The following is a 25,769-nucleotide window of genomic DNA, read 5'->3' on the forward strand; positions in this document are numbered from 1 at the left end:
TTTTATCAGCCCTAGTTGTCAAAGAACCTCCTCTAGGGTTTGATAATAGGTTACTGCATTGTTTCTAGTGGTAATGGAATGGTTTCAACATTTTAACATCATCAATTTTTTGACAAAACGTGCAATTTTTTGACATTTTTTTTCCTTATTCAGGTCTTTCCAGACCCAGGGGCCGGAAAACAAACTAAGGGGTTGATAATAAGTTACCGACAAATTTTTAATGGCCATGGAATAGTTTTTCAACTTTTTAATGTCACAAATTTGCAATTTTTTGTTAAAACTTGCTTTTTTCAATTTTTTTTTAAAAATTTTTTTTTAGTTTTTTTTAGATTCTTTCAGCCTCAAGAGCCAAGGAACATTCTCTAGGGTTTGAAAATAGGTTAGTGAATAATTTTTAGATTAAATGTGTCGTCTTGCAAGATTCTAACATCACTTATATCAGCATGTTTTTGATATCTTTAGCTATTTCCAATTTTTTGACATTTATACTCATTATTCAGATTTTTTGAACCTCAAAGGTCAGAACGCCTCCGTTAGGGTTTAATAATAAGTTACTGGAAAATTTTTGTTGGCCATGGATTAATTTTCATCTCTTTAATATCACAAATTTTAGCATTTTTTTCTATAAAACTTGCAATTTTTTTAAGTTTTTTAAAAATTTATGTCATTTCCTAGGTTTCTCTAGCCTCAAGGGCCACGGAACTTCCTCTAGGGTTTGATAATATATTACTGCATAGTTTAGAGATGTAATGGAATGTTCTTCTAGATTTTAATATCACGAATTTCTGCAATTTTTAAAAATATTTTCAATTTTTCATGTTTTTGATTTTTTTCCTGCAACGGAGGCCCTCGAACCTCCTCCAAGGTTTGATAATAAGCTGTTGCATAATTTCTAGAGTTAATGTGATGGTGATCAACATTTTTCATGATTCCAATTTTAGTAATTTTTGTATAAACTTTAAACTTTTCAATTTTTTGGAAAATTTGTATGTTCCAAGTGTATGGATCTTTATGAGCCTGTGAATCTATTTCGGCTTGAAACAGGGATACCGGAGAGTCTCTTGAGACAATGAATTGGTTCTTAAGATATTTATGTCGTGCGTAATGTCACCGTCTTCTTTGCGTAATGTCATCATCTCTAATCCTCATTATCAATGAGTTATAGTTGAAATATTTTTTGTCATAACTGATCTAACAGGCACTTTTCAGGAAACCATTGTTAATTTCTCTCAAAAGCAATTTGTAGAAATTTATTAACCCTGTTTGTCTTTTATGCAATTTTTCGCTTGGCCGATTTTTCGTCTGACCCATTTGACTTTCGTCTTCAGAAACGGGATAAAGATGTAGTGCCCTGAGGTCACTAAACCGTGGCTAGCTGTTTACGATGCCAACCGCTCGCCGGTCGTTTGAGAGCAATTCGCCCGACGTTAATCGGTTATGTTTATAAATGTCTTTCAATCTGGTGTATCATTTCAGATGAAATTTTGTGTTTGGATTTTGTTTCCTTATTTGTCGTCTTCAAACTATGTGTCGGATTACGCCGAGTTATTGTTTGCTAGACTGCAAAGCTTATTAATCTTCCGTCATTGAAAGGTAAACCGATGCTTCGCACATTAAAAGCAATAGCAATTTGATTAATTTGTAGTGCTTTTAATGTCGGCCTAATAATATTGGGAAAAAGTGCCTCGATGTTTTAACCATTTTACAGCCCCCACCCACCCAACAAAAATAGCGTAAACACCATAAGTGGTAAAAGACCCGATTTTGGCTATACCATATATTGTCCTTTGATTCGTTTTTTTTTACTCCCGCTGGAAATCATGAGTTGCTACATAGTACGTTTCAGATGATTCATTTATTCAAGTTTTGCGGTTTCCACTAAAATAAATAGCCAGGTTTATTGATGAGTGGCTGTTGTTTCATAGTACGTTTCACATAACAGGTTTTGCGCCAATAGGGGGAATCCGGAACACTTTACATGAAAATTGTCATTGTTTCAGAATTTTTCAAAAATGGATGAATATATTTTAAAAAGAACAGAGGGAAAATGGCAAAAAAACTTTGATCCAGTAGAATTCGATTACAGTGCAACCTATAATTTATCCTAGTAGTAGTGTCCTATAATTGAATAATTTTGATTAAATTTGGCCGATTTTTGTTTATTTTTTGTTTTTGAATGTCCTCTGATTTTGTGCTTCTCGCTATAGCTGTTCTTGGTCAATCTTTAATTTAGCGCTATTCTATGAGTTGCTGCTAAAAGGTGCCACAGGAAGCACGACAAGGTACATTGCACTGGAAAAACAAACTAAGTTCTATTTTCCAGGTTTTTTCTTCCTTTGCTTTTTTATTTTTTGTATAATGTTTGTCTTTCATTTCCTTTCCCCAGTTTTCTCTTTATGAATTTGTTTTGTTGGTTTTTCTGTCAACAATAGTCAATTAGTATATGAAAACTAATCATTCGCCAAAGATCTTTTGCCAATAGTTGTTTTTGAGTAGCCCACTACAATTTTTTATCAGTTACCTTATCATTTTTGTTGTCAGCTAATTTTCCTTCGGAAATTTTTCTATTTGATTGCTCTCGATTAAATTTTAGAACAATTTTTGTAAGCGTGTGAGTTTTGCTAGGCAAAAATACGACTTGGTTGTTCAGAACATGGTCGTACATCGTTTAGAACATTCGTAGATTTCCAGTGACTTTTTAACGCCTGTTTCAGTTTTTGCTTGATCTGAATTGCTTTCCTTTCGAATTAATTTGTTGCTAAATATAGGCGAATATGAGCGTTGGATTAGCAAAGCTACCATCTCTTATTATTGAAGATGTCAGGCTGCCAACCCGGAGGTTGCGGTTTTAAACCTCTATGGTGTTGTTTTGTGCACTCATTTAAATTTTGCCTGTTTTCCGGGAGCAATTCTTCCAAAGTTTCGGTTTATTTTTTTGTCTCAAAGGTATTAGTCGGTTTAAGTTTTCAATGTTTAGATTTCTTAAGTACTAATATCAAAATATTGTAGAATCAGCGGCAAAACGAAATCAGAATTAAAATTCGGTTTAACCTGTAAAGCCCAATGTTTTATGCCCGCTACTAGAACTGTGTTTTTTTAAGGCTTAGTTACCATTTCTTATGCTTATTGATATCGATACTAGCTCCTCTATCATCCCGTTAAGAAACAAAATTTTGTTCAACTACAGAACTACTCTATTTTCATGTTTTTCTCATTTAATCCCAATCGGGGTTATGGGAATCAGTGTTGGCTATTTCCGGCAATCTGCTTGGTATGTTTTAAATTTTTGAATCTAAAAAAGTTTGACCATAAAATTGAGCATAAAAATCAGTAAGTTTTCTTGTTTTGTTCTTAATTAAAGAATAACATAGACGGCCAATTTTGCTTTTTTTTGTCTTTTTCTATTAAGTACTTTTAAAATGTTTCTCTCTAAATATTTAGTGCTTTCTTCAGCTAAAATGACTGAGAAATAGATCCACTTTATCACAAAGAAATGCTAGAGGGAAAAATTTTAAAACAAAAAATATAATGAAATTGAATTCCCCTCTTTTTTTCCCTGGATTAAAAATAACTTGCAAATTTTTCCTTTTCATGATTTAATAAATACCGAAGTATTCAGAAAAGTCAGTATTCTCTAAATAGGAGTAAAAGGAACCCTAAAATTTGTTCTCGAAAACAAAAAATTTTGCCTAAATTAGTTCACTGATTTTAGTGTTAACTTCAAAGTGATTATCTCTTGATTCACAAATCCATTATATTAAATAGCAAAGTCAGCCAGTCAAAATTGGGTTTATGGTAATGCGAGCAATTATGAATAAAACGGTTTCGATTGAATTGAGTTTTGTTATTCCTGTTGAAGTAACCATTACAGTCATTTCGTCTGAAAAATGAGTAGTTTCAATAATGAAAATAGATCATGATTTTTAGAAATCACCAAATTAAAGGTGTTAAAGATCAAAAAATAAGTATGGAATTATTCTATCTATTTTTCAGAATTTTATTGTCAATTTGAACCTCAGAATAGTTTCTAGTTTATGAATAGGTTAAATTTTTCAAAAAAAGAGTTTATGTATCACGTGATTGGAAAAACTAAAAAAAAGGCTTTCAATTTTAAAAACTAAATTTAAGGGAAAATCCTTTAACTTCCTTTTTTTTCAACAATATATCAATAACCTTCAACTTATCTGTTCCAGAAGCATATGAGTTTTGTTAATTACGAGACTTAACAAAACTGAGGATTATTGGATGCGAAGGCTAAAAAAATCACCGGTTCCCATTTTTTGAAAACCAAAAAAAAACTAAGAACAAGGCAAGACCTTTTTAATTCTTTTTTTGAAATTATACTTCTCATTGATCTCATAATTTAAAAAAGTGTCATTCAAATCAAGAAGTAATGGATTCTAAGATTTGAAGAGTCTCAAAATGAGTGATTAATTTGCAAAACAGGGAAATTTTTTCAATAATTCTCTGAAATCTGCAGTTCATATGAAAAGTTAGCCTTCAAAATTCTATGAGTTCTACAGTATTTGAGGAGTTCCATTTTTTCTCATTGAGATACCGATCAGTATAAAATAACATTTTATCCTTCTAGAATGGATTGTAAAATCCAAATAATGAACCAAATTTCGCTGATTCAAGACAAACACAAATAGCCGATAGAAAACTTGTTAAATGGAAACATTGATGCAGAATATAAACAACATTGAGTTGTTTTGAAGGCATCTGGAAGTTCTGCCTGTGATGAATCTGGCCTTCGTTTATCACAGTAATTATAAACTCTCTTTTTGGTATTGGATTTAAAAGCATGATTTCAATATACTTTTTTATCGGTCTTCTACTACATCTGAGAAGTGTTGGTTAGGCGGTAATATGAAATTGCCAAACGTTTTCGGACATTGTGGTTTTTCTCAAATAGATATCTGTTTCTTATGTACGAGTTTATTTTTTTAATAGCCCCAAAGCGATAGCTGGGGCTATTATTGGCCTTTGCTGGATTTTTTTTACAATTCAAAGACTTTGAATCGTATTTATACTCTAACGTGTATTTAATTGCTCTCAAACGAAATTTGTAGCAATTATATTAGTCCGGTCGGTCTTTTTTGTGCGATTTTTCATTTGACCGAGTTTTCGTCGGACGTTTTTGACTTTTCGTCCTCAAAAACGGGATAACAGGTAGCGCCCAGCAGGCATTAAGTGCTCTTAGAGCCTTTCAGCTCTGTTTCATTTCAGCTCAAACTGTTTTGGAGACTTATACTTTTAGTGTGAACGTTGGTTCTTAGAGGTTGAAGATCCCCTGCTCTTCTCCTGTTCTTTGCTGCCATTAGAGCTCATATTTAAACAGCTGCAAATAAACTATCATTTCTATGCGGATGATACCGTTATTTACTTTGTCTATGAGGAAACGGTGACTCAGGAGAAATTTGATTTGACTATTAACACCTTGCAGAAATGGTTTCGTGGCGCCCAACAAATTAAATACTAGTAAAACAAAATTTATGAAAGTAGTGAAAAAAAAATGTTTCATTGCTGATCTAAAACTCCCTATGGATTCCAAATTTTCAACTTATGTGAAATTTCTTGGCTTCATTTTGGATGACAAACTTTTATGTACAAAGCAAATCAGTTCAGTTACTTCTGCCTGCTACTATATGCTACGGAAGATCTATTCTATCAGAGACATAGTTGACAGGGATGTCCTGATAGAGTTGGTAAGAGTTATGATTATTTCGCGGCCTGACTACTGCAACTCACTTTATTGTGGATCACCTGCTGTACTTCATGGGAAGTTAAAACGGATGATCAATTGTGCATGCAGGCTGATATTTCGACTGTCACCCGGAACACCAACTCCAAGATTCATCAAGCAGCTACCCTGGTTGCCTGTGCAGAAACGTGTGTTGTTCAAAATTTTATTTTTGGCCATCTCCTAATTCATCAACCTCAACGAGTTCCAGGGTATCTTAGCTCTCTTGTGTCTCGCAATGATAAAGTTCCAAGGTGCTAGTGTTTATACAACCTTCAAATTTCTCCTTAAAACTAACTTTGGAAAAAGGTCTTTCAGCCATGCAATTCCGCATGAATGGAACAGACTGCCATTTGAATTGAAGCTAATACCAGATAAGCTAAATTATAGAAAGTCACTGAAAACTTTTTAATTCTGAATGTTTTATTTTGTAGCACTTTTGAGTATTTAAATGGTGCCTAAACTATAATAATAATAATTTTTATTATAGGTTTGCCCCCCCCCCCCACTTTTGCCCCACCCCCCGCGCGCTGTTACCCCACCATCAGCCGTCGGGGTAACCCCCACCCCTCCGCCCGTTTTTAGCTACTGAGGAACAACCGGTTGCTAAAAACACGCAATTTAATACTATTTTGCACAATTTTTCCAAGCTCTTGAAAATTTTTGACGTTTTGATATTTTTTAGCCCTAGGTGTCAAGCAACTTTTAATGTCACAAATTTTAGCAATTTTTATGAAGCTTTGTTTTTCAAAATGTTTGAAATTGTCGTTTTTTCAGGTTTTTTAGCCTCAAAAGCTAAGGAGCCTCCTCTAGGTTTTGAAAATAGGTTTAGTTTCTACATGTAATGGAATGTCTTGCAGGATTTCAGCATCACGAATTTTAACTTTTTGTTGACAATTTTTCAATTTTTTGGCACGTAGTCATTATTCAGGTTTATAGAGCCTCAGGGTTCAGAAAACCTCCGTTAGGGTTTGGTAATAAGTTACTGGAAAAGTTTTTGTTTGTCATGGTTAAAGTTTCAACTTTTTAAAATCACAAGTTTTAGCACAAGTTTTTTGTCATTTATTGGGTTTTTTTAGCCTAAATAGCCGTGGATTTATCTCTAGGGTTAGATAATATGTTACTGAAAAGTTTATAGAAGTACTGGAATGTTTTGTAGATTTTAATATATTGACTTGAAGCATTTTTTAAAGTTTTGCATATTTTTCCATGTTTTTGTATTTTGCCGGTAACAGGGGCCCTGGGACCTCCTCCAAGGTTTGATAAAAAGCTGCTGCATAGTTTCCAAAGTTCAAAATGGTGATCAACATTTTTTGATGACTCCAGTTCTAGTAATTTTTAAAATTTTTGGAAAATGTTTATCATGTTCCAAGTGTATTGATCTTTGAGCCGGTGAAACTCTTTCAGGCTTGAAACAGGGATACTGCATAGTCTCTTGAGACAATGACATATTTCTTAAGATATTAATATCTTGAACTTTAGCAAGATTCCAGATTTTGTTGAAATTTTCCATTATTTCCAAAACGAAAGAACTTTCCAAACAAAAAATGGTTTTGAATTTTGTTACTTCGAAGTTGAAAACTTCTGTTTGTAATTTTGACTTTTTTCTTTATAATTTATTTACTAACAAGGCTAGAAAACTAGAAATTGCAGAGTCGAATTCCATCAAAGAAAATATTCCTATCTCTCTCTGTCGGTTAGGGTTTCTTTCCTTCTTTCTCGTTCACGTTTTCTCTCTCTCTCTCTCTCTCTCTTTGTTGATGCCGCACTTCAGCTGCTGTTATGTGGCGTAATGTCATAATCTCTGATCCTCATTATCGATGAATTTTTGTAGAAATGTTTTTATCGTAAATGATAACATGCACTTTTTAGGAAATCACTGTTAATTGCTCTCAAAACCAATTTGTAGCAAATATATTAATCCTCTGTCTTTTTATGCAATTTTTCGCTCGTCTGGCCCAATTGACTTTCATCTTCTCAAATGGGATAAAGAGGTAGCACAAGTTAGCATAATTTCTTAGAGCCGTTCAGCCCACTAGTCTTCAAGTAGGCGATTAACAGTAACTGTTTTGGAGACTTATACTTATGGTGTGAAGAGCGGTTCTTAGAATTTGATCCCACACCCCAACGCACCCACCGCCCCCACACCAGTCCCCCCAATCCACTTTTGCACTCCCGGTGGGCTCACAGTACGCCCCTTCAATTAATCTAAAGCTAGCCTCACTAAACCGTGGTTAGCTACTGATGAAGCCAACCGGTCGTCCGAGAACAGTTCGTCCGACGTTAGTCGGTTATGTTTTGACTTTTTCACGTCAATGAGAAGTCCAACTAGAGTAATGGTTTTAGTCACGCTAGAGTAGCAACGGGAGTTAAAATGGATTAACGGCGTTAAATTGTTTCTAAATATGTTTAAAGTGGACTGAGAAATTGGTGTTTGCACAAATTTTTGGAGAGAATATTTTCACGTGCGTCAATCTGACTTCTGTTTTTAATTGCTCATAAAATTTATTGGACTGATTCTGCACTGCATTCATTTACGAACATTTACAAATTTACCCGTTTGACTTTTGCCCTCAAAAACAGGATTAGTTGTAACCTGTATTTCAAAAATTGTTATTTCCAAAGAGTTACTCAGTTCTGCCTCTCAAGAGGGGTTGGAGCCGTCTGTCACTTTTAATCTCTTGAACTTTGAAACATGTTCACAGTCGACTTTTTGTTAGAATGCACCACTTGAAATTTTACACCCGTTGCAAAGCATAATTATTATATATCAATTTTCTAATGGGAAGTAATATTTTTGTTCAAAGCTGCGGGCATTAATGGATGATCAACAAAGGTTTATATCCAAAAAATCTCAATTGCTATCGTTTCTACTTTTTATGTTTGGGGAGCGAGTGTCTGTTTGCTGTTGATCAATCTAAAATTCAATTATGAAGAACAGATGTTTATTTTAATTGGTTTTGCTCCCTAAAGAAACATATACGGCGCCTTCAGACTAGTATATTGCAAAGCAGCAAATAAAATTGTGTGAACTGAAATGAAAATGTTTGAATAATGCTCTTAGCATTTCTTTTCTCAGTTCATTTTTCGGAGTTCAGCTTCTTTATTGCATCTTTGTTCCGTACCTTAAACACATCATCATTGAAGATACTGGCTTTATTACCGACTTATTTCTCCTACTATCTGACCTATAGAAAAATGTTTAAACTTTGATGACATGTTAGTACACCATAAGCATGTGAAAACCTTCGAGCGCGTTTAACGTGTTTATATCTATCCGGCTTCACCGTTTTCTTGTCTCTGCGACTTTGATTAGTTTAAAAAATTATCGGGATAAAAAGGCAGCGCCCAGCGAGCATTAAGTGCTCTTAGACCTCAATTTCGCTGTCAAAGAAAATCAACAATAAAGTTAGGCTCGATCACTAATTTTGAAAATTGATCAAGCAAGAAGTCATTATTTCATACTTTTTCATGCGTCCCACTTTTTTTTCAAGATTTCAGGTTTCATATCACACTAGACTTTCAACTTAAACAGTTTTTCGCTCGCTTTTCATATTTGTCTCGAAGAGTTCAACCTTACAAAATGGTATAAAATGAGCAATCAACTGAGCAAACTTCTTGGAAGCCTTAAGGCATGTTTCTTGGAAAATTTTATTGGAAGCCCAATTTTTTCTCATGAGACAAAGCACACACTTTTCGAAGATAATTGAAGGAGATAGTAGAACACGGGAAACAGTCACAAAATATAACAACTTTGGAAAAGAGGACTTTTTTAAGGTCTAGAATTGAGCCAATATAGAAAAATATTTTTTATAAATTGATCATTTTTCTAAAAACCATAAAGAGTGACAATGAGAGTGACACAACAGAGCCCGCTGACGACCTCTGCGATCCATTCGCTCCTAAAATAATATCAAGGAATTCAGAAAAAAATATTATTTGGTTTGAACGATTATTCAATTGTGGGATTGATTCACTGCTCGAGAATTGCAATGTTACTATAAATTTTAATTGAATTCTCTCTGAGTTTTTAACAGCCAAATTGAAGTCTAAAGTTACAGTTTAGTTCTGAGAAGCATTCGACAATTCAAGCTCAGCCTCGGGCGCAAGCGCCCTCGGCTTTGAGCTCTAGTTGTCTTAGGCTTCCAAGGATCTCGCAATGATAAAGTTCCAAGGTGCTAGTGTTTATACAACCTTCAAATTTCTCCTTAAAACTAACTTTGGAAAAAGGTCTTTCAGCCATGCAATTCCGCATGAATGGAACAGACTGCCATTTGAATTGAAGCTAATACCAGATAAGCTAAATTATAGAAAGTCACTGAAAACTTTTTAATTCTGAATGTTTTATTTTGTAGCACTTTTGAGTATTTAAATGGTGCCTAAACTATAATAATAATAATTTTTATTATAGGTTTGCCCCCCCCCCACTTTTGCCCCACCCCCCGCGCGCTGTTACCCCACCATCAGCCGTCGGGGTAACCCCCACCCCTCCGCCCGTTTTTAGCTACTGAGGAACAACCGGTTGCTAAATCACGCAATTTAATACTATTTTGCACAATTTTTCCAAGCTTTTGAAAATTTTTGACGTTTTGATATTTTTTAGCCCTAGGTGTCAAGCAACTTTTAATGTCACAAATTTTAGCAATTTTTATGAAGCTTTGTTTTTCAAAATGTTTGAAATTGTCGTTTTTTCAGGTTTTTTAGCCTCAAAAGCTAAGGAGCCTCCTCTAGGTTTTGAAAATAGGTTTAATTTCTACATGTAATGGAATGTCTTGCAGGATTTCAGCATCACGAATTTTAACTTTTTGTTGACAATTTTTCAATTTTTTGGCACGTAGTCATTATTCAGGTTTATAGAGCCTCAGGGTTCAGAAAACCTCCGTTAGGGTTTGGTAATAAGTTACTGGAAAAGTTTTTGTTTGTCATGGTTAAGGTTTCAACTTTTTAAAATCACAAGTTTTAGCACAAGTTTTTTGTCATTTATTGGGTTTTTTTAGCCTAAATAGCCGTGGATTTATCTCTAGGGTTAGATAATATGTTACTGAAAAGTTTATAGAAGTACTGGAATGTTTTGTAGATTTTAATATATTGACTTGAAGCATTTTTTAAAGTTTTGCATATTTTTCCATGTTTTTGTATTTTGCCGGTAACAGGGGCCCTGGGACCTCCTCCAAGGTTTGATAAAAAGCTGCTGCATAGTTTCCAAAGTTCAAAATGGTGATCAACATTTTTTGATGACTCCAGTTCTAGTAATTTTTAAAATTTTTGGAAAATGTTTATCATGTTCTAAGTGTATTGATCTTTGAGCCGGTGAAACTCTTTCAGGCTTGAAACAGGGATACTGCATAGTCTCTTGAGACAATGACATATTTCTTAAGATATTAATATCTTGAACTTTAGCAAGATTCCAGATTTTGTTGAAATTTTCCATTATTTCCAAAACGAAAGAACTTTCCAAACAAAAAATGGTTTTGAATTTTGTTACTTCGAAGTTGAAAACTTCTGTTTGTAATTTTGACTTTTTTCTTTATAATTTATTTACTAACAAGGCTAGAAAACTAGAAATTGCAGAGTCGAATTCCATCAAAGAAAATATTCCTATCTCTCTCTGTCGGTTAGGGTTTCTTTCCTTCTTTCTCGTTCACGTTTTCTCTCTCTCTCTCTCTCTCTCTCTTTGTTGATGCCGCACTTCAGCTGCTGTTATGTGGCGTAATGTCATAATCTCTGATCCTCATTATCGATGAATTTTTGTAGAAATGTTTTTATCGTAAATGATAACATGCACTTTTTAGGAAATCACTGTTAATTGCTCTCAAAACCAATTTGTAGCAAATATATTAATCCTCTGTCTTTTTATGCAATTTTTCGCTCTTCTGGCCCAATTGACTTTCATCTTCTGAAATGGGATAAAGAGGTAGCACAAGTTAGCATAATTTCTTTGAGCCGTTCAGCCCACTAGTCTTCAAGTAGGCGATTAACAGTAACTGTTTTGGAGACTTATACTTATGGTGTGAAGAGCGGTTCTTAGAAATTGATCCCACACCCCCACGCACCCACCGCCCCCACATCAGTCACCCCAATCCACTTTTGCACTCCCGGTGGGCTCACAGTACGCCCCTTCAATTAATCTAAAGCTAGCCTCACTAAACCGTGGTTAGCTACTGATGAAGCCAACCGGTCGTCCGAGAACAGTTCGTCCGACGTTAGTCGGTTATGTTTTGACTTTTTCACGTCAATGAGAAGTCCAACTAGAGTAATGGTTTTAGTCACGCTAGAGTAGCAACGGGAGTTAAAATGGATTAACGGCGTTAAATTGTTTCTAAATATGTTTAAAGTGGACTGAGAAATTGGTGTTTGCACAAATTTTTGGAGAGAATATTTTCACGTGCGTCAATCTGACTTCTGTTTTTAATTGCTCATAAAATTTATTGGACTGATTCTGCACTGCATTCATTTACGAACATTTACAAATTTACCCGTTTGACTTTTGCCCTCAAAAACAGGATTAGTTGTAACCTGTATTTCAAAAATTGTTATTTCCAAAGAGTTACTCAGTTCTGCCTCTCAAGAGGGGTTGGAGCCGTCTGTCACTTTTAATCTCTTGAACTTTGAAACATGTTCACAGTCGACTTTTTGTTAGAATGCACCACCTGAAATTTTACACCCGTTGCAAAGCATAATTATTATATATCAATTTTCTAATGGGAAGTAATATTTTTGTTCAAAGCTGCGGGCATTAATGGATGATCAACAAAGGTTTATATCCAAAAAATCTCAATTGCTATCGTTTCTACTTTTTATGTTTGGGGAGCGAGTGTCTGTTTGCTGTTGATCAATCTAAAATTCAATTATGAAGAACAGATGTTTATTTTAATTGGTTTTGCTCCCTAAAGAAACATATACGGCGCCTTCAGACTAGTATATTGCAAAGCAGCAAATAAAATTGTGTGAGCTGAAATGAAAATGTTTGAATAATGCTCTTAGCATTTCTTTTCTCAGTTCATTTTTCGGAGTTCAGCTTCTTTATTGCATCTTTGTTCCGTACCTTAAACACATCATCATTGAAGATACTGGCTTTATTACCGACTTATTTCTCCTACTATCTGACCTATAGAAAAATGTTTAAACTTTGATGACATGTTAGTACACCATAAGCATGTGAAAACCTTCGAGCGCGTTTAACGTGTTTATATCTATCCGGCTTCACCGTTTTCTTGTCTCTGCGACTTTGATTAGTTTAAAAAATTATCGGGATAAATAGGCAGCGCCCAGCGAGCATTAAGTGCTCTTAGACCTCAATTTCGCTGTCAAAGAAAATCAACAATAAAGTTAAGCTCGATCACTAATTTTGAAAGTTGATCAAGCAAGAAGTCATTATTTCATACTTTTTCATGCGTCCCACTTTTTTTTCAAGATTTCAGGTTTCATATCACACTAGACTTTCAACTTAAACAGTTTTTCGCTCGCTTTTCATATTTGTCTCGAAGAGTTCAACCTTACAAAATGGTATAAAATGAGCAATCAACTGAGCAAACTTCTTGGAAGCCTTAAGGCATGTTTCTTGGAAAATTTTATTGGAAGCCCAATTTTTTCTCATGAGACAAAGCACACACTTTTCGAAGATAATTGAAGGAGATAGTAGAACACGGGAAACAGTCACAAAATATAACAACTTTGGAAAAGAGGACTTTTCTAAGGTCTAGAATTGAGCCAATATAGAAAAATATTTTTTATAAATTGATCATTTTTCTAAAAACCATAAAGAGTGACAATGAGAGTGACACAACAGAGCCCGCTGACGACCTCTGCGATCCATTCGCTCCTAAAATAATATCAAGGAATTCAGAAAAAAATATTGTTTGGTTTGAACGATTATTCAATTGTGGGATTGATTCACTGCTCGAGAATTGCAATGTTACTATAAATTTTAATTGAATTCTCTCTGAGTTTTTAACAGCCAAATTGAAGTCTAAAGTTACAGTTTAGTTCTGAGAAGCATTCGACAATTCAAGCTCAGCCTCGGGCGCAAGCGCCCTCGGCTTTGAGCTCTAGTTGTCTTAGGCTTCCAAGAACATTACTCTAACATATACTTACAGCCTTTCAACTAGCTAGTCTCAGAGTAAGCTATTTACATAAACTGTTTTGGAGAATTGTATTTATGGTGTAAAGGGTGGTTCTTAGATGTTGAAGACCCCCCACTATTTGTCAATGAAAATGTACTCAAAATGCGTTTAAGAATGCTATTGCATTATACAGTTTTGCATGAAAACAAAAATTTGGATTTCAAGTTTGAAAATAAAACTGTTAGCTGAAGTTTTGCTGACCCATGATTTAGTTCGTTGCTGGTCACTTATTGAAAGTGGGTGTTGCTTCTGTCATTACATTGCTAAGGATTGCTGTGCTGCTGATTGGCAGTTTGATGCAAGCTGTTGTTTCCATAGCTTGGATAACGAGGGTTGAAATTGTTTTGATTGATCCCCTTCTGATGTTGGTATTTGGCGTGTTACTGATTGTTGACGAAAGCTGAGACGTTATATGGTTGAAGTTTCTACCGTAGTTTGACTGCACCGGGTTGTTCCTGGGTGAAATCCCCATTTACTCGTTCCTTGGAAATCACTTCTCTGCGAAGTCCTGAAGTCGTCTCTACAAGACATCGAATTTTTGATTTACAGAGTCCACTCTCATGGCTCTTCAAGCCATTGACACACAAGTTGTGATGCCTCACCAATTGCTGACGGTCAGCTACAGACTTGCTCAGGTGTTCTTTGCGGCTACCAAGGTTGTGATCCCCAGAGCATAGTTGACATTTTCAGCTGGCTTGAAGAATTATGAGTTTTTCTGGCCTTGGGAAAGCCGTTCAACCCGTTCTGTTCTTTGTGAGAGACATCCTTGCAAGCCTCTGCATATGTGCTCATCCAGTCTGCAAAATCAGCCAAATTGGGTTGCTCTATTCTCATGCTCCTTACATGTTGATTCCAGCGAATTGTCATTGGTGTTGTCAACTTTTCCTTGGCAACTTTAACTACCGCAGTAGCATTTAGGTCCTATTCAAAATGGCAAAATGGTGAAGTCGAAAGGTCTGTACCAAACGTCTGAGGAGGGATGCAAAACCTACAAAGCTGCTTGGATCATCCATTCTGGTCTGAGGCAGTTGTTCAAGTTGTGTGAGGAACGCACTCACAACATGCTGTGGATTTCCAAACTTTCTGATAAGTTCCTGAAGTGCCTCCTCATAGAAGTCGCCGTTGTAAGCGTAACCACAGATGAAGTCTTTTGCTTTGTGAGTTAGAGTTTTACAAGTATGTCATTTTCTGAACAGTTGAAAGAGCTGTATTTTCGTGAATGGTTGACTTGAAAAAACTGTACCATTGATGCCACATCAAAGGGTTGCCTGAGAAATGGTCGAGACTAATCATTGGTAGACTGAGAGCATTCATCATCACTTGATGATTGGTCCATTCAGAATTGTGGGGTAGTTTTGGGAACTGTTGCTCAGAAAGCTACTGTGGCATGAAATTTAAGTTTCGATTAATCTCTCCGTTGGGAGCGTTCATCATTTTGTTCGTCTCTGGGAATGAGTGATCCTTTTGACTACCGAACAAATGACGTGACTTTTGCTGATCACGTAGATAGTGATTGTCTGCAAAAGGTTAAGTGAAATTGTCAGGCTTTGCTCGAGGTTGAAATCCAGGTGTTGTACCGGAATTCCAGTACACAGTGTCTGATGGTTGATCGCTTGAAATATTGAGGGTAGCAAAACCTTGATTTGGAACTTTCAGATCAAAAATCGGGCAACTCTGAACCTGTTTCGCATCTTCACTGAGGCTGCAATGCTCCTGCATCTCACTGTTCTCTTTTGGTTTTGTTGCTGAGCATTGTATTTTGCTACACTTGCTCTCTCTTTTTTGAAGATCACATGACGGTACGGACGGTACGCCATCATGGTCATCGGAACTGAAAACCTCATCCCAGCTCTCAGCGTTTTCACCTGCATCATTTTGCATTGGCGTTCTACGTCTCATTCCGCTTGGTTGTTTACGTCTGGTTCCTGAAACAACCTTGCTCCGTGGTTTGTTGGGTTCTTCCGAGGTGTCGGAAGAGATAACATTTGATGGTTTGACCCATGAAGCAATCTAATTTTTTGTTTGGTTCTCAGCCATTTGCAATTTCTCCGTGCAGACTCTGCAGCCACAGTGTCCAACTCTTCTTGTGTCAACTGTTGTTCTATGAGTTCGTTACACGTGATCAAGCTCCGCTTTTTGCGGTCGAAGTTCGTCAACGAGCTCTTGGAGGTCTGCTGCTGCTTCTGTTTGTTGCATCTGTTCCTCGAGTAGATCTTGTGCTGCTTCCCACTCAATGACCGAACTTCAAGAGTTGCATGAGTTGAGCCTTGAGGTTGACTTTGTTTTGGTTTTGCTTGATATGGCTTTGGCTTGTCTCATTGGTTAATGGTTACTTAGTTTATGGTTGCACGATAACATTCACAAAAAAACTAGGAGTGTTATGAGTCACTGCACTTATAGTTAGGACTTAAAGTGCTGTTAGAAAGCTTACTAATTGTTTTTTTTGTATCTAATATAACTTGAATGCTATTTATGTTGTGGACAGCTAGCAATGGTTTGGTTGTCTTATGTTTTACCAAATCTTGCTTGAATGCTGTTTATTAAAGTATTTTATGTACGCTTTGCGTTGTGGGAAGGGTTTTGTCTGATCACGGCCGCGGAGAAACACCCTAACCTGGGGAGGATACTGTTTTACCTTTAGAAAATTTGTTTCTAGAAACACAACTTTTGCACTTGCGTGTCAGCAGGTGGAAAATTGTAAATCAGAATCAGCTATTGTATCTTTTTGATTGTAAGAAGGGCTTAATCAAACCCTAATTTTTCTAATGCTCTTTCGCTAGACTTGGAGTCAGAGAGTTTTAGCTGAACTAGAACGTGCTATAATCTAAGAAAGATCAGGCTTTGCTACCTATGTATAAATATGTTCGCCTATCCCCGTCGGAGGCCTATGCGTTGGTTCAAAAGAGAAAGCCTCACCCACTCAGGCCCCAGTCAATCTTATTAGCAAATGTGGGACGTCTAGCCGCATGGACTAGAGAACTGCATTGAGCGGACTGCATAATAATGTTCGGAGTGCAATGAACGATGCATAGGGAAGGTCATCGTACTGTAACTTGAAAACCTGACAGCCTATAAATTTGAAGTGCTTAAAATATCAGATTGAAAAAATCTATAACACGTTTAATTCAATTAGGTGGTGGGATTTTTTAAAGTTAAGTGAAAAACTACAGGTCAGAAATTTTGTCTCTGTATTGTGAGTCGATGGTTAGGTTTTAAAACCTAGGACGCGCCAGAATTTGTTATCTTTTCTTTAGTCTGATCCGCTTTCAGAGACGACTTATTTTCAAGAGTTTATTTTGCTGTGTGGTCTTCTATAAGCTTGTATGATTATTAGGATCTTTTCCGTTTGTGCCCCCCAGCTTAGTGGGCGCATATTATTTGCACCCCCCAGACGCACGTGCCATATTTTTACATAATGATTTACTATGTAATGGCACGTGCTCTGTAACTGGGGGGCGCATAACGTACTGGGAGGGGGCACAAACGGAAAAGATCCGATTATTAAATAATAGCTTACAAAGGTGTGGTTTATACCTGCATTTATGATCAAAGCTAAGTGTGGCACGATGAAACTCATGTATGATAATGAATGAAAAGGTTTGGCATTGAAAGTCATGAAAATCAAAGTTAGAGATATGACTTTTACATCGATTATGAATATGAACTCAATAAATTTGAACTAAATAACAAGAGGAAGGATTGGGGGGCTAAACGGTTACGGACCGTTTACAGATGTGATCATTTTTCGGATCTGATTTCTTGAAAATGTGAACATGTTTTTGGCTCTCATTTCTTGAAGATGTGATAATTTTTTGGCTCTCATTTCTTTCATTTGGATCTTATTTTTCTCTTTTGGCTTGCTTTTTCCTGAATTTTTTAGTTATATTTCTCAGAAATGGTCTTCAAATATTACTAAATTGAATAATTATTAAAATAAAGCCAATCAAGTTTAAAAATAAAAGAAAGCTCGGCAGACGAAGGTTTTTTATGTTAAATAAAATGATTATATATTAAACAGGTGAAAACAATCAATCTATAATAAAAGTTAGCCGACATAAAATCTAACCTAAGATTGTAATTATCGATATTTAATACCAATTGGTTTTACTGCGCGCCGATTAAAATTACGCCATTTTCAAGCGCATTATGAGTACTCGCCTCAGTGTACCTCTGATCATGGGCATGCGCCCCCATGCGCTGTCAGATAGAAACCGCTTCTCCTGTGAAGAAGCGCGTTCAACGGCCCTACCATTGCCAATTTAAGTTGAGGCTGTTAAAAATTAATTTTGACTTACATCACGCCTGTTTCAAACTTCGGCTTGCTTATTCATCGGCTGCTTGACTCGCCGCAGTTCTAAACTAATATTTAACGTAAATAAAGCATTTTTCTTTTATCTTTTTTCTGGTTTAGTTTGTTTTAAGTAGAAAAATAAGCGCGCGTTCTCTCTTGTTCCTGGAAAATCTGAAGTTACTCTGAAGTGTTGGCTTGCTGTCTGCTTAAATTTAATTGTGCAGTTCTTTGAGTAAAATTGTTCGTAGCTTTTTGTTAGCTGTGTAAACCTGATTTGTAGGTGATTATTTCCGAATTCACAAGAATAAGATGCAAAGCCATATTTGTTAGTCTGGTTTATAAGGTAAAGTTTAGGCGTATAAATCGGTTTAAAGCAGTGATTTGAGCTAAATTTGTTCCGAACGCTAGTGTTAATTTGTCAGCTTACCGAGAATAATAGGTTTTTCTGTACTGTAACCAGTCTCCTATAATTGTCTGTTTTAGTATTGCTGCATTCAGCAGGGTCAAATGGCTTTTGTCACCATCACGAAACATCAAACTTTGCTGCTATTGTCTCTTTTCGCATGCATTTATTTCTACCTTCGAAGTTCAATTGCTATCAGCAAGAATCAATTCTATCTTTATCGATATGAAGATGTCAAGTTTGTACGCTGTGAAGCTCATCGGCATTTTCGAGAGGAAAGCGATGACTTTGTTTACAAGTTTTCAAACAAAACGGGTAATGAGAGACGATACGACCCGTGCAACGATGAATATCCAAAGTTCAAAGCTTTCAGAATTGAAAATCGAAAACTGAAGCATGGAGATTGTTGGTCATCGTTTGATTATATTAAAGGAATGTCTAAACATCTATCGCGATTACAAAAGAATGTGAAAGATTTGACGAATGACTCGTGCATCGACTACCGAATGCGGACTTTCGTGAATGTGGATGATACGAGTACAGTGTTAGAAGAAAGGTGTGAATCGTGTGCACTTGTCTTTTCTTCCGGACGCTTAATTGACTCAAGTAAGAATTCTCTATTACGTTCTTTTGAGTTTCTGAAAACGGAAGTCGTAGAAATTTGAAAACATTGATTATAGAAATAATTTAATATAGAAACTTTTATCAGGAAATCCGTGCGCGGTCTTTATAATAACAATGTCGGGCGTTTTGAGTTGTGTTCATTGATTATAAGAGATCCCCTTCCACGAATGATTTAGTGCCCCAAGTTTAACATTAAACTATCATTGAATGTACCAAAATTTTCATCATTTTTTCGGTTCTTACAATTTATCATGTGTTGGATGTCTTCTGTTCTTTGTTCCTCTCACAATAAATCGACCTCAGTTGACTGATCAAGATATTAGTCTGCTGTCATATTAACTACTCTGTTCTCTGACGTCAAAACTGAAGTACCGCCAAATAACGTCAACTACCAAAAATATTTTTGTGTTGTTTTGTTCAGATTATGGTGCTACAATAGACAGTCATCATTGTGTAATTCGGATGAACAATGCTCCTACTCGAGGATTCGAGAGAGATGTTGGGAGGAGGACAACTCTGCGCGTGGTTGCCCACAATGCCCTTTATGATTTCAGAGTGTAAGTGGGAAAGAGATTATTTTTTTTGGAATTTGATTTTACATTATGAAGTCAACCTTTTCATGCTCTTAGGCGGAGCATCAAAAGTAACCTGATGCTCTTATTTGGATGCAAGCATTATTTATTGCTATCGTTATTAATTGCTCTTGAACGCAGTTCATAGCAATTATTGTAAACGTGTGTGTCTTTTTTTATGCAAAATTTTCGCTTGACGGTTTTGACTTTTAGAGTGACTTTTACGCCCTTGACTTTTTGCATTTCGCGTGATCTAAAATTCTCTCTCAATCACAATTTCAAGCAGCTGAACTCAATTGGCGGCAATTTAATACTAAAAGTCAAATGAAAAGTGCGCCGAAACTGGTGTCATTTTTTTACTTTAAATCTTAATAGTGGTATATGTTAACCTCTAATATGGTTATTTGAAGCCCACTATAGAACTTCTTAGTCCCATTTAGGCTACCCCCCCCCCCCCCCGACTGAAGCAGGCTGCAATTGATTAGAGCTCCCACTAGTCGTTCAAGAGCAATTCTTCCGACGTTTAGTCGGTTATGTTTTTATACGTCAAATGCATGAAAAATCAGTTTAATCTCATTAACAATAGTGAACTCTATGAAAAGTGTCTGAGACCGTTTTTGCCAACATTCATGGCTATTTCGATTGACCTATGCATCAGTGCTAAGATTTTTATGCCGATTGTACAATTTAACACCGCATGTTCACAATCTGCCATTCCAGTTCCGGCAATTTTTTCAGTTAATGTTGCACTTTTCGTCCTCAAAAACGGGATAAACTGGTAACACCCGGAGGGTATTCTTCTCTTAGATCCTTACGCCTTAATAGACTTCAAGTATCCGATTCACTGAAACTGTTTTGGAGAAATAATTCATGATCGGAAGGGCGGTTCTTACAGTTTGACCCTGTCAAGTATTCTTAAAATTAAATTAAATAATGACAATGTGGTTTGATATTGGAGTTAACAAGGCGGCTCGGTAATGTGCGATGGCACATAAGGTTCCGACCCCGCCCATCCACAATTTTGGCATAATTGTCTACCAAATGAGGAACAGATAGAAAAACCCAAAAATTATCTTTTGGAATCCCAAAAAACTAAAAAACCCAAGTATTTTTCAAAAAAATTATGTATGAACGATAAGATAGCCTCCAAAGCAAACAAATCAGTGGGGTAAAAATTGATGCATTAGATTGCTGTGATATGCCAATATTAAGAAAGCGAGTCAAGACGAAGAGCAAAATCAAACAACAACAGCAACAACAAACATTAATTACATCAAGAATTTTACGTCCGTTTTAAAAAACCAAGCTTAATAACAAATTCAACACACCGTCAGATAAAACTAAGACTGAACAAAATAACCTAAAAATCACCAGAAAAGATATGGGACCAGTCCATAAAAAGGTTTGGTAACAGTTAGACAAAAGAGAACAAAAACAGTAAAGTTAAAAAATTCGCTTTCTTTTTTTAAATTTTTAACTTTAAAGTAATGAAAACCGTTAAAAATCAAGTAAAATATCCTAAAGGCGTGCGATAACCAATGCTTCTATAGAAGGGCATCGGGACCTGACCTTATTCATTTTTTAAGCGGCTAAAAAGAACAAAAAAAAACAACAAACAAAAAGTTAATTGAAACTTGCCGGAAAACGCTGTCAAAACCTTCAAGCCATATTTTGGCCCTCAAAATATATTTGATTGCGCTTTCCTCATATACCAAAAATGTAGTATGTGGTCATTCATTAGTGAGACTATGTAACAAGTAGACAAAAACGAAAGAAGGGCAAAATTATGTAATACTTTTAATTTTTTTCGAAACAAAATTACATCAGAAGTCAAAAAAGTCTTTAATTACATAATGATATGTTCAAATAGGGTCGTTTATTCATCCATAGGAACCTCTTGAGACCTGCAGTTATCCAGAATATGTCTAACGTCTACAAAAAGAACGTCAAAAATGACAAAAATCAAATTAATTTATTTTTTTTGTGAAAAACCGGTGTCGAAGCCAGTAAGGTCATAACGAATTCTTTTTTTAAAAAAATTTGAGGACACTAATTCCTTTTGACACCTTCCCCAGACATCCACCATGTCATATTTGAGCTGTAACTAACTAAAGAGATTAGGTAACAAAAAGAAAAATAAAAAGAAAATTGCGAAGTTAAATTTTTTTTGGTTTTGGAAAACGATTCTTTTCAAAGTCAGGAAAGCCATCAGCTATCTGATAAAATCAGAATATCGGCTCTACTATTCTTCCATGAAGACCAAAAAACCTATCACTATAAAGGAAATTTCATACGACCGAAATGACAAAGTAAAAATGACAGTTAAAGACAAAATTAAAAAATTCAATTACTTTCTTCAAGAAAGTGTCGAGGCCGTTAAAACGATAATCTATATCTTTCAGGGTTTTAATATGTTACATTGTGGCTTATTTTGAACCCTAATAATGCGAAAGGACTCCGAAAATTTATAAAAAAAATTCAAAAAGTAAATCGAAATTTCATTAAAAAGTTTTCCTCCGAAAAACTATTTTTAAAGTCTTAACAGTCATTAGCTGTCCTCTCAAGTTACTACGTAGTTCGTTTACTGTTCCTTAGGAAGCCTATTGTTTTTCTAGTCATCGAGTCTATGCCATAGGACCCCGAAAAATTAGTAAACTTTCAAATAGAAAATGAAAATTTTGTTAAAAAATTTTCTTTCGAAAATTTTTTTTCAAGTCTTAACAGCCATTAGCTGTCCCCTCAAATTACTAAATAGGTTCGCTTAATGCTTTTTAGGAAGCGTATTGCAATTCTAGTCAAAGAATCTATGTCATAGGGCTACAAAATCTCATTAAAATCTCAAAAAAAAAAGAATCAAAATTAAAAAAAAAATTAATAAAACTCAGAATCGGAGCCATAAAAATTGCCCGATTCCTTAAAAACTAATTATTTGTTTATTGGGCATTACTTGACGGTAAATGAGGTTTGTCAGGAACACAACCTGGATAATAAATGTGACTAGTCTCCAAGTGACTTGAAAAAAAATAATAAAAAAAACATGAAAAGGTTTTTAAAAAATCCAGCTCTCAAATGAAAATCGAGGATTTTCTATAGTAAACATCACTATGAGACGAAAACTACCCCTTTTATGGCCTTTCGTCTGTTAGAATCACAAGAATGTTCCATTTATAGCAGAAAATGTAATTTTGAATTGATATTTTTTTTATAGAAAATAGCTTAATTTGAACAAAAAGTGAACAAAATCATGCCAAACTTCACGTGTTCACGCAAAACTTTAAACCTCGATAATTCCTCAAAAAACACGAAATTCAAAAAAATCTTTTTAATTCCGAATTCTACGCGAGACGAGCTTTTTAATGATACCACTCACTCTTCTCTACGATGAATATATCGATCGGCCAAAATTCACGGAACAAAAAAAAACCCATTTGAGTATGTAGTTCCTCCCCCCACAAGTGGGGTCGGAACAATAAAATTGGGGCTAAATTTACAACTATTTAAGTGGTAATAGGTTCGAAGAAACCGCTCGCCATTTTTTACCATGTTAAATTGTGCTGTACCCGTTTAATTTCTCAAATAAGTTGATTGATAGCTCTCTGAAAAATTGCCTATTCATCTTACAGATCCGAACTTTGTTAAATGCAGTGATATCTCTATCTAAAATGTTCCGTACGGTTCTACTTTTCGCTCCGATTCATTTAGCTTATTTTAATATATCATTTCACCCAGCAAATTAGCAGTGGGCATTACAGGCTGGTCTCCTGCTTAATCCCTTGTTCGTTTGTGATGGATTCATATCAAGTCCGCGGAGCGAGCGATAAAGCATGGCCATGGCCCGCCCGGGAAGCAAAGCTTAATAATTATAGTACCAACATTATTAGTACCAATTATATAAAGGATTAAATTCCACCAATAAAGGGTGAAATGATAGGGAGCTAAACAAATAGGGGCGAAAACTCGGGACGCCTATTAATACTTGCAGAAATAGTCGCTGTTTATTAGATTCCCCCTTTTACGCAATGATTATTTCTGTTTTAGCGGTCCTGATATTCTGTCAGTGATATCAGAGAAAAGTGAAGGCTCTGTAGTTGTCTGGGATCCACCATTGTAAGTTGCACATTGATTTTTTCTTCCCGTTTACCCTTACCACTTTCCTTTCCTTTGCATTAGTTAAAATTTTAATATATGTTCGTTACTAATGTAAACGATTACTTCTTTAACACGGTAGGCAAAGTTTTAGGTAATTCAAGTTATCCTTGTTTGTCTAATGCGTACAAATGATTGAAATGACATTTTGCGACCAGGAAAATGATAACACTAGTCAACATGCTCAATCCTTCTGGCTCCAAATTCTGAGAACGTTTTTAATGGGCCAGACTTTTGGTAATTACATGAAATTATATTTAGAAATTTCATTTAAAATTGATAAAAAGGTCGATTTGCTTGGGAACGCTACTTGCGAACTCCGTCAGCGATAATTGTTCCACTGTTTCTGCATTACATGTACTTCGTGCTAAAGGTAAACCAGTGAAGGACGGGGCGCAATCTCCTGGTCTGATAAATGTATAGGTTTAGAGATAACGTGTGTGTTTGTTGTCGGATAATTTGAGTCGTGTCATTTTATGTTAATACCGTTTGTAGCTATCTATATCGGTTAACATTACATTTCATTTTCAGGTCCGGAAAAATGTAAGCACCTTTGTATATGATTGTTAATAATTCTTAGTGTGCTAGTTCATTCATTCACTGACAGTATCAGTTAGGCTTGATTAGTGTCAATGATTTTTGTATCAATTATAGAGCGCCTGCTTTTTGTTTTCAGGTGAAGTTCAACCATATTAAGCCATTTTTTAACGCTGTTATTAAATCGTGCTAGATAATTTTGACCGCTTAAATTGAATTGATTCTTTCAATTATACTAGAAGTATAGTGTGTGTCTACATGTTTTTAGGCTGAGCATCGTCTCACAAATACTATGGATTACCTCTTTTACAATTGTAACTGGCTCTTTTGGTTGAAAAGTATGATCATCCGGAAAGTTCTTGAAGTTCTGAACCTTTTAAAATGTTTAGGGTAGCTCAAAATCAAGTTAGCGGAGAAATTCAAATGATAAAATCTGCTCGCATCCCACGCACATTTTAACCACAGGTATTCACCTGTTGACAAATAGCCAGAGTGAAGTCCTGATAGTTTTCTTGCTCTAAATTGATTTCACTAGGAATTTAAGCTGCTGAAGTGAATATCAGTAAGATTTCTAATAAAATCTAGTGGTACATCCTGCTCTGCACAGATGAAATTAGTACTAGCATCGGAAATCGACATTTTTTGTCGACATCACTCTACCAGACTATTGAGCCTATAATCTAAATCCAATATTGTCTGACAACAACTCTTCAACTTGTACCTGATTTTTTTCTAATCGCCAAAGTAGTAGCTATGGTTATTTTCAGCCTCCTCTGTTTTTTACGACTCGAAGCGGTGTTTTGGTTTTCTTGAGTTTTTTATAATTAATTTTTGTTCAGGCTGCGTTTTGACCTAAAAGCGAAATGCGTAACAACTTCCGTGTGAACTTATTATTTCTTAGCGAAAGAAGTTTTTTTGCTCAAACGCTACGTGGAGTGAATGATTTTTCGGCTTTGAAAAGTGTTTATGAGAGAATCCTTCTTATAGATAACCGTTTTTTGACGATTTGGTACGATTCTTGAAATTTGTTCAATTGCTCTTGAATGAACTTTGAAGCAATTATTCTAAATATGCGTGCCTTTTTAATGCAAAATTTTTGCTTCACCTTTTTCTTCTAGAACATTCTATTGATTTCACTTCTTTAGTGAATTTTTCACGCATCTCCAAAACAGAAAACGGAAGTGAAGCTTGGAGGGTTTTAAGTGGTTGAGCAGCTCTTAGACATCGAATACTCCGGAAACAGTTGCAGCACAAGAGGTGTCAGTATTATTGTGGACCCATGTTTAGCTCCAATGGTACGGAGCGCTGGGGCGATTTTAATCGAGTGATG

At 35.6% G+C, this 25,769-nt stretch overlaps 1 protein-coding gene across 4 annotated transcripts in view; it reads left to right on the plus strand.

The window, feature by feature from the left end:
• The first annotated feature begins 1,455 nt into the window (after window positions 1–1,455).
• Window positions 1,456–25,769, plus strand: part of LOC142342817 (alpha-N-acetylgalactosaminide alpha-2,6-sialyltransferase 5-like) — a 35,539-nt gene continuing 11,225 nt past the window's right edge. The window contains exons 1-4 of one of the 4 annotated variants that reach the window (XM_075394409.1): window positions 1,456–1,593; window positions 18,641–19,166; window positions 19,606–19,741; window positions 23,795–23,863. In XM_075394409.1, coding sequence (XP_075250524.1) covers window positions 18,665–19,166; window positions 19,606–19,741; window positions 23,795–23,863 — 707 coding nt within the window. In that variant the 5' untranslated portion in view covers window positions 1,456–1,593; window positions 18,641–18,664. The other 3 variants (XM_075394411.1, XM_075394412.1, XM_075394410.1) reach the window with 3 other exon arrangements.

The sequence above is a fragment of the Convolutriloba macropyga genome, chromosome 7 (genome assembly GCF_964194025.1).
Source record: "Convolutriloba macropyga chromosome 7, txConMacr16.3, whole genome shotgun sequence".
Classification (NCBI taxonomy): domain Eukaryota; kingdom Metazoa; phylum Xenacoelomorpha; order Acoela; family Convolutidae; genus Convolutriloba; species Convolutriloba macropyga.